The 10,129-nt window shown below is 46.2% G+C and overlaps 1 protein-coding gene across 1 annotated transcript in view; it reads left to right on the top strand.

Moving 5' to 3' along the window:
* Positions 1 to 10,129, top strand: part of metap1 (methionyl aminopeptidase 1) — a 34,480-nt gene that overhangs the window by 2,442 nt on the left and 21,909 nt on the right. The window contains exon 2 of the mRNA XM_043674450.2: positions 9,861 to 9,912. Within this exon, the coding sequence (XP_043530385.1) occupies positions 9,861 to 9,912 (52 nt within the window). The remainder of the gene's footprint in view (positions 1 to 9,860; positions 9,913 to 10,129) is intronic.

Raw genomic sequence — 10,129 nt, 5'->3', positions numbered from 1 at the left:
CCGACAGCTCACCCCCCCCCACAGCTCTCTTCCCCCCCCCGCAGCTCTCTCCCACCCCCCCCCGACAGCTCTTCTCTCTCCCCCCCCCAACAGCTCTCCCCCCCCTCCCCCGACAGCTCTCCCCCCCCCACCCCCCGACAGCTCTTCCCCCCCCCCCCGCCGACAGCTCTTCCCCCCCCCCGACAGCTCTTCTCCCCCCCCCGACAGCTGTCCCCCCCCCGACAGCTGTTTCCCCCCCCCCCCGATAGCTGTTCCCCCCCCAGACAGCTGTCCCCCCCCCCCCGACAGCTGTCCCCCCCCCCCCGACAGCTGTCCCCCCCCCGACAGCTGTCCCCCCCCCCCGACAGCTGTCCCCCCCCCCGACAGCTGTCCCCCCCCCCCCGACAGCTGTCCCCCCCCCCCCGACAGCTGTCCCCCCCCCCCCCCGACAGCTGTCCCCCCCCCCCGACAGCTGTCCCCCCCCCCGACAGCTGTCCCCCCCCCCCCGACAGCTGTCCCCCCCCCCCCCGACAGCTGTCCCCCCCCCCCGACAGCTGTCCCCCCCCCCCGACAGCTGTCCCCCCCCCCGACAGCTGTCCCCCCCCCCCGACAGCTGTCTCCCCCCGACAGCTGTTCCCCCCCCAACAGCTGTTCCCCCCCCCCGACAACTCTTTGCCCCCCCCGACAACTCTCCTCTCCCCCCCCCCCCGCAGCTCTTCCCCCCCTCCCCCGACAGCTCTTCCCCCCCTCCCCCGACAGCTCTTCTCTCTTCCCCCCCCCGACAGCTCTTCATCCCCCCCCCCGACAGCTCTTCATCCCCCCCCCGACAGCTCTTCCTCCCCCCCCGACAGCTCTCCCCCCGCCCCCCCACCCGACAGCTCTTCCCCCCCCCACCCGACAGCTCTTCCCCCCCCCCCGACAGCTCTTTTCCCCCCCCCCGACAGCTCTTTCCCTCCCGCCCGACAGCTCTCCCCCCCCCCCCCCCCGACAGCTCTTCCCCCCCCCCGACAACTCTCTCCCCCCCCCGACAACTCGCCCCCCCCCCAGACAACTCGCACCCCGACTCTCCCCCAGACTCTACCCCCCCAAAGAGATTCTCCCACCCGAGGCTCACCCCGACCTTTCCCCCGACTCTTCTCACCCCCCCCGACTCTTCTCACCCCCCCCGACTCTTCTCACCCCCCCGACTCTTCTCACCCCCCCGACTCTTCTCACCCCCCCGACTCTTCTCACCCCCCCCGACTCTTCTCACCCCCCCTGACTCTTCTCACCCCCCCCGACTCTTCTCACCCCCCCGACTCTTCTCACCCCCCCCGACTCTTCTCACCCCCCCCGACTCTTCTCACCCCCCCCGACTCTTCTCACCCCCCCCCCGACTCTTCTCACCCCCCCGACTCTTCTCACCCCCCCCCGACTCTTCTCACCCCCCCCGACTCTTCTCACCCCCCCGACTCTTCTCACCCCCCCCGACTCTTCTCACCCCCCCCGACTCTTCTCACCCCCCCCGACTCTTCTCACCCCCCCCGACTCTTCTCACCCTCCCCGACTCTTCTCACCCCCCCCGACTCTTCTCACCCCCCCCGACTCTTCTCACCCCCCCCGACTCTTCTCACCCCCCCCGACTCTTCTCACCCCCCCCGACTCTTCTCACCCCCCCCGACTCTTCTCACCCCCCCCGACTCTTCTCACCCCCCTCGACTCTTCTCACCCCCCCCGACTCTTCTCACCCCCGACTCTTCTCACCCCCCCGACTCTTCTCACCCCCCCCGACTCTTCTCACCCCCCCCGACTCTTCTCACCCCCCCGACTCTTCTCACCCCCCCCGACTCTTCTCACCCCCCCCGACTCTTCTCACCCCCCCCGACTCTTCTCACCCCCCCCGACTCTTCTCACCCCCCCCCGACTCTTCTCACCCCCCCGACTCTTCTCACCCCCCCCCCGACTCTTCTCACCCCCCCCGACTCTTCTCACCCCCCCCCGACTCTTCTCACCCCCCCCCCGACTCTTCTCACCCCCCCCCGACTCTTCTCACCCCCCCCGACTCTTCTCACCCCCCCCGACTCTTCTCACCCCCCATCTTCCGACTCTACTTACCCCCCACCCACCGACTCTGCTTACCCCCCACCCACCGACTCTGCTTACCCCCCTCCCACCGACTCTTCTTACCCCTGTCCCCCACGACTCTTCTCTCCCTGGGACAGACATGATTGGGCTAAATGGTGAGCTGTGTTGAGAAAAAAAACAAAAAGCCATCGATCACTGAAGATCACTCAGCAATATGTAGAACTGTTTTTTACAAAAGTATAAAGAAAACAATGAAATGGGATTGCAACATGGGAATATTCTGTTCGTGAATAGGGCAAACATTTCTGTTTATTTCTTCATGGGTAATCTGTATCTGATGTGGGTTTCCATTGATAGATCAGGAAACAAATTCTGAGTTTCATGCCTTGTGGATTGCAGTATCTGATTTAAGTAGTGTCAGCCATGGTCCAGTGGTAGCATACTGTCTCAGGGCATAGCAGTATCTCATGACATTGTTCTGACAAAGAGCAGAGGGCCTCTCCCCAATAATGAAAGCACAAAATGCTGGAAATGTTCAGCAGGTCAGGCATTTTTTGTGGAGGGAGAAACATTGTTAATGATGAGTCCATCAGTCTGAAACAGGAACTCTCATTTACTCTCTGCAGAAACTGCCTGAACTGCTAGATATTTCCAACATTATCTGATTTTATTTCAGATTTTTAGCATCTGCATTAATTTACTTTTCAATTATCCCCAATTATCAGTGAACCAGGCTGTCTGGTTGTTATCCTATCCCATTATCATATGGAATCCTGTGGTTTTCAAAGTAACTGCTGTGTCCCACATTACAACAATATCTCCATTTCAAAAAAAAGTAATTCATTGGTTGTAAAGCAGTAAACATCAAACTAAGCTTTTGTAAGGCATAAATGTTATTTCTTCCTTCCCACTCGTAAGGTCTGTGACTGAGAATAGCAGTCAGGTTTATTTTTTGCTTGTTCTCAGTCTGTGCACATCTTAAATGAAGATTTACTTTGGTTGGTTTATGGTGCTCCCTAGGATTAAACTGTCTGCTGAAACATGTGAGGGTTTGTACAGGGAGATTAAGTGCATCAATGATAGACTGGATGGTTCCATCACCCATAGAACTCTAACCTGGCACAATTCCGTGCCAGAGGAAAATACCTGTGCAGGGCGAGGATCATACTTGGAGAAGAACATAAACTTTACAAAAATTGGCTTTGTGAAATATATAATTTTATAGTGCTGCTCTAAATAGTTGTATTTTGGAAAATGCACTTTTAAAAAAGGACATTGCAGAAAAATTGTGATATACGATATGGAAGTTACAGTGGTGCCTTGCAGCATTATTATGGTTATTAGCAGCATTGTTGTGAGATGTGTGTGGCGGTAAATCGTGGAAATGTCAGGCTTTCGGTATCGTTTTGAAATGTCGTTAAAACCTTCAGCGTGTTTATTGTCACCTACTGCATTTTGCATGTGTTTGTTTAGTCTAGTGCAGTCAGGCTGAAATGTACTATTGTCACTTTATTTCAACCTTTCTCTGTTTTACGAAAGAAAGACAATTAAAAATAAATGTTCTTCTTGTTTTTGGTATGCTGAGAGTTCATGAAATGGTCAGTGAAGTGGGAACGCAGTAATTGCAGACTTGAGCCGGTGATATTTCAGTAAGATGTTTTAAGGGGACTGGGAGAAATGTTTGGTGAAAGAAGTTTCGGAAAAAAGCTGGAGGGAAGAGAGAGATGACAAAGATGTGCAAGTAAATCAAGGGGGACAATGTCTTACACTGTTATTCAAAATAGTAAAAGATGCCAAAAAGCTACGGGAAAGTAAAGTAGAGTAAGCTGTACAACCATAGAAAGGTTTGAAGATGATTTTGATACTAATGGCAGAGATATAAATAACCAATGACAGCAGCAAGGGTAGGAGATAGATGACCAGCAGTTTCTACTTCTGGAGTGTGGTCAGTGATGTTCTGCTCGTACTGATGTTGTTCAATTTTAAAAAAAAACCCTCCTCCTGTGACATGGTTGGCTTAGAGAGAGGAGAATTCATGAAGTACATCCAGAAGAGACTTTTAGGCTACACATGGAAACTTCAACTATAAAGGGGCAAAGAGGATTTGAAATTTAATGTCAGGTCCTTTGCAATTTTGTCCCTTGCTTCCCAAGCAGGCTGAGATACATTTCATGTGACTTGAGGATGTACCCAGTTAACTGAGTAGCCAAATTCTAGGAAACAAAGCTGGGAAAGTGGTAAAAATTTCTGTGGAGTATATTTCAATGGTAGTGACCATAACTTGGTAAAGATTTAGGGTAGAAAGTGAGGTCTGCAGATGCTGGAGATCAGAGATGGAAATGTGTTGCTGGAAAAGCGCAGCAGGTCAGGCAGCATCTAGGGAACAGGAGAATCGGCGTTTCGGGCATTAGCCCTTCTTTCCTGAAGAAGGGCTAATGCCCGAAACGTCGATTCTCCTGTTCCCTAGATGCTGCCTGACCTGCAAAGATTTAGGGTAGTTATGGAAAAGGCCAAAGACGAATCTTTGTCTGCTATGGTTAGCAATGGAGTAGATTGACATTAATCTGACAACTGAGGAGGTCCCAGAGGACTGGATGACAATTAATGTACCATTATTCAAGAAAAACTAGGAAACTACAGGCCAGTGAGGCTAACCTCAGCACTAGGACAGAATTAATCTCCACTTGGAGAGAGTAGAATTAAACCAGGATAGTTAGCATGGATTTGTCAGGGGGAGATCATGTCTATCAAGTTTGTCTTAACTTTTTAAGTTAAAAATCACACAACACCAGGTTATAGTCCAACAGGTTTATTTGGAAGCACTAGCTTTCGAAGCGGTGCTCCTTAATCAGCTACCTGGTGAAGGAGCAGCGCTCCGAAAGCTAGTGCTTCCAAATAAATCTGTTGGGCTATAATATGGTGTCATGATTTTTAACTTTGTCCACCCCAGTCCCACTGGCACCTCCATATCGTGGTTAAATTTTTAAAGGTGTGCATTATTGTAGAGATGAGGGTGTTGTGTGGTACATTAATTGTCGTCCAGTCATCAGATTAATGTCAATCTTCTCCATTGCTAACCATAGCAGACTAAGATTCATCTTTGGCCTTTTCCAAAACTACCCTAAATCTTTACCAAGTTATGGTCACTACCATTGAAATATACTCCACAGACATTTTTACCACTTTCCCAGCTTTGTTTCTTAGAGTTCAGTTAACTGGGTACATCCTGGCACAGTGGTTAGCACTGCTGCCTCACAGCACCAGAGACCCGGGTTCAATTCCCACCTCAGGCGACTGTGTGGAGTTTGCACATTCTCCCCGTGTCTGCGTGGGTTTCCTCCGGGTGCTCCGGTTTCCTCCCACAGTCCAAAAATGTGCAGGTTAGGTGAACTGACCATGCTAAATTGCCCTTAGTGTTAGGTGACGGGGTAAATGTAGGGGAATAGGTCTGGGTGGGTTGCGCTTTGGCGGGTCGGTGTGGACTGGTTGGGCCGAAGGGCCTGTTTCCACACTGTAAGTAATCTAAACTAATCTAAAAATCCTCAAGCCACAATGAAATGTGTCTCAGTCTGCTTGGGAAGCAAGGGACAAAATTTGTCAATTCTCACATGGGAGACCAGTCAAAAGTAAAAACCTGTGGGATCTGGGGCTATTAGGCAAATTGGATCCAAAGTCAAAAAGTGTGGTGCTGGAAAAGCACAGCAGGTCAGGCAGCATCCGAGGAGCAGGAAAATCGATGTTTCGGGCTATAAGCCCTTAATCAGGAATCAAAATTGACTTTGTCACAGGAAGCAGAGGGTGATGGTCAAAGATTAATTTTGTGACTTGGAAGCCTGCGTCCAGGAGAGTACCACAGGATTTGGTGCTGTGTCCCTTGTCATAGGGTATGTTAATGATCTAGACACAAATCTAAGAGAGATGACCAGTAAGTTTGCAGATGACATGAAAATTGGTGCGGTGAATAGCGCAGGTCCAAACCTTGTACTACAGGATCATATTGATGGGATGGTCAGATGGACAGAACAGTGGCATGTCAAATTTAAAAATGTGAGGTGATGCCTTTGAGAAAATTAACAAGGCAAAGGATTATAAACTGAATGGTGGCACCCTTGGAAGAACACGAAAACGTTGGATAGTGTATGTGTATGTGTCCAGAGATCCTTGAAGGAAGCAGGGCAGATATAAGCAAGGTGTGTAAGAAGGCATTTGGATACTTTTATTAGTTGAAGCATGTAGTATAAGTGAAGGGAGGTTATCATGGAGCGGTATCAAACTTTAGTTGGGCCACAGATGGAATAGTACATTTGGCTCCAGTCGTTGCCCTATTGGATAGATGTGATTTAACTGGAGAGGGTGCATAAGTGATACACTCAAGCCCAGGCAACATCCTGGTGAATCAGTTATACAAAGAGATTAGAAAGACTGGAGTTGTTTTTCTCTGTGAGGTGAAACCTGATTAAAGTGTACAGAGTTATAAGGGACATTTAGGGGATAGATAGTAGAGAGGGTCAATAACTACAGGGCACAAATTTAAAGAAAGGGCAGGAAAATAATTTTCAACAAAAGGTAGGTGGGTATCTGGAAATCACTGCTTGAAAGGATGGTAAAGGCAGAAACCCTCACAACCTTTTAGTAGTATTTTCAGGATCCCTTGAAATATCATAGAATACAGGGCTACAGGCCAGATGCTGGTGAGGTTTGAGTGGATAGGTACTTGATGACTGGTGTGAACATGGGGTAAAGGACCTGTCTGTGCTGTAAAATTTTGAGGTGTTGACTAACTGTACTGCCCAGTGTGTTTCTGAAACCTGCAGAGTAGAATGGCAGTAAGTTCTATTCCAGATTTATGATGAGCACTATGTCAATAGCAGTCTGTCCATTTGACCACGTCAGTAGTGAGTGGGAGTTAAAAACAAATCCTCCAAAAAAATCTTGCTTCTGATTGCAGCAAAAGCTGAATAATGGATGGGCTTGAATCAATCTGAGTGTTAAGTGATTTGATTCATGCTATTTCTTTAGTTTCATGTGCAATATTAGCAAGTTCCAAGCAATGCTTTGTAATCCCATATGAGTGAATATAAATGTATTGACTCTTGGAAAAGATTTTACTGTGTAGGCCATCAGTACTCGGTTCTGTTTATTTTCTAAATCTGCTGATGTGGACTTTGTCCATTAGTAACTCTTGATTCAGTGATCAGGACAGGTCCTAAAGCTAACTTACCTAATATATTATCTCAGCCCAGAGGCACCATGTCAGATTGCAGTATTTCAAAAGATCTTTGCATTATTGAAGTAGGATGGGATTAAATCTTTGGCCTTCTATTTAATAATAACTTGCTGAGAAATGAGAAAGAACTTCTCTCCAAAGCACCAATCTTCACAATCTCAGCACATATGATGCTTCACAACTAACAGAACACTCACAAAGTGTAGATATTGAATGTGTGTTTCCTATATTATGTGCAGCTGCATTCAGTATGTGCTTAGCAAATTCCTGCATATAGCACTGTGGTGATGACCATCTGTTCTTCTTGTAGTTGTCGTATAACTATTGTCACAGGACATAGGAAGATTCCCCTGCACTTAGCCAAATTGTACCATGGGATTTTTACATCCCTGAGAGAGCAAACGGGGCTTCAATTTAACATCTCATCCAAGAGACAGCCTGTCTGATGGCATTTCCTTAGTGTTGCACTGAAATGTCAACCTTTGGAATGGGCACAAGTCCAGCACTGTGATTCCAACCCATGACCTTCTAAATCAAATGAGAGAGTGCCTCCATAAGCCAAGGCTGACAGCTTGTAATATTAATATTTTTTTAAAAGGTTTGCGCAAACTGTTTTGTGCTGCTTATTTGAAAATCACTCCAATTTGGTCATTTAGTCAGCTTGGGTTGCCCTATGTGGTACAAAATTATACAATTCATATTGAAACCAAATTTGCTGAATTGAGAGAGTCTATGGTACAAAAGAATGCATTAAATTCTCATTTTACTGTCATTATTTTGTTTGGTTCAGATTATTGGGTAATACTAGGGAGCATAGGTTTAAGGGAAATGTGTAAGGAAAGATTTTTTTACGCAGGATGATTAGCACCTGTGTTGCCGGAGCGGTGATAGAAGTAGATATATTAGCAAAGTTTAAGAGGCATTCAGTCAGACGTGAACAGGTAGGAGTACAGGGATAAGGACCATGTGCAGGCAGATGGGATTAGTTAGGAATGGCATCGTTGTTAACACAGACATGGTGGACTGAAGGGCCTGTTCCTTTGCTATGCTGTTCTATGTTCTACATGCCATATACACAGAAAAATGATGTCTGTTTGTCAGAAGCAAGTTTACCTGTATTTCCTCATTGAGTCCATATTTAGTGCATTCAAGAATTAATATGAACTCTCTTTTGTGTTCTCTTACCTGGACAGCTGTTGTTTCTTTTAATAATCTGTTCGTTCCATGTATTCTGTGTCCATCTAACACAAAAAAACTTCTCTATACTGCATATATGAATTTATTTTGATGGCTTTGTTCCCAATCATGATTCAAACCTATTTGAATGCTTTTACCTAGGATTATGCCTTTTCAAATAAAGCTTTTTGCTGTTTTCCAAAGTTGAAAATCCACTTTAACTTTAGAGAATGCCACTTAGCACTCAACTACTGCTGTCAGAAATCTGCCAAGTGATTGCCAGTGCTAATATTGTATGAAACGTGATCAGCTATGATGCACTTGTTGACTGCTCAAAAACTAAAGCTGATTTCTAAAATTACTTCAGAGCCTTTGTGCCATACTAATGAACCAAATATTAATGACTCTGCAGACCTTGTACAAACCTTATAGGCAGACTAGTTTGCGGTAAAGCTAGTGGGGCATTTGGTTCATTAGTGCGTCAGTGAATGAACTGTATGATGATGAAAAATCCTGTGGCATGATATGATTTCAACAGTGGGTAGCTCAGTGATTTATAGGAGCCACCTGTTAACTACATCATTAGAAATACCAGTGTTGACATTTGAACTAAGTGCCCCAACGCAAGGGAAGAAATAGGTGCTTAGTCTGCAAAGTTCTTAATGATTTTGTTAAAGTGTTTACTGTTCACATAGTAAAGACATCAAATGAAGTGAACTTTCTTATTCAAACAGCATAACAGTATATCCATGCTGTAGTTTCAATCTCTCCAATTGGAGTATCTACATTAGGTTGCCATTTATAGACATTTGTTCTCCCACCCCAAATTAATAGCATTACGTTTTGGTGACCTGTCCTTCGATTACACAACACTGTGTAATCTGTAATATTAAATTTAATTTTGGGCAAAATTGTATTCTGTTCAAATCTGCAGAAAATTACATACTGACCACTTATTATGCTGAAGAACCAACATATGTTAAGTGAATCCTAGTGTTTTCAAACAGGAGCCATCATTGGAGCTGTATTTTAAAAGGACACAATGCCATCAATAATTCTAAAAATCATAATTTTAAAAGCAATTTGGAATCCTTTTACAGGCAGTAATCCGAGCTGCTTAAACAAATTTGCCATTGATAAGGACTGGTTGAAACACCAAATTTGGAAATCAGTTTAGACTGTCAAGGATTGGTTGTAAATCTTAATTTCCAATATACCCTGGGAATTGAGTGTAGGCATTACTGATTTGTGTCGCATCTTGTGATAGTGTTACGGCATTGGGTTACTACTGTTAATTTGTTTTTTAAAATGTTGTATACATTCACACATATAAAAAGTATAGGTAAAAAGTATAGGTTGAACTTTTTTGTTTCTGATGGTGTTAACTGACAATATTTTTTGTTAAATTTTACAGGAATGCTTCAAAGGAAGTTGGTCAACTCATAAGCTCCTCCATAAGAAAGCCAGTAAGTACTTTGTGGGTGGCTGTGGCCATGGGCATTTCTGTGTTTATCACAGCTTAGTGCGTTAGGGCCTAAGTCACTCCAAAGACCTGAATACAAAAGTTAGACTGACATTGCAGTGCACTACAGAGGTAGAAGTGTGCTGTTAGAAGTGGAGTCTTTCAGAAGAAATGTTTAATTGAAGCTTGTCTGCGTTTCCAGTTGCATAAAATATCCCATA

This window comes from Chiloscyllium plagiosum, unplaced genomic scaffold, assembly GCF_037043375.1.
Source record: "Chiloscyllium plagiosum isolate Xiang-an unplaced genomic scaffold, Cpla_swu_hap1 HiC_scaffold_36, whole genome shotgun sequence".
Classification (NCBI taxonomy): domain Eukaryota; kingdom Metazoa; phylum Chordata; class Chondrichthyes; order Orectolobiformes; family Hemiscylliidae; genus Chiloscyllium; species Chiloscyllium plagiosum.
This window is presented reverse-complemented; position numbering and strand designations above follow the sequence as displayed.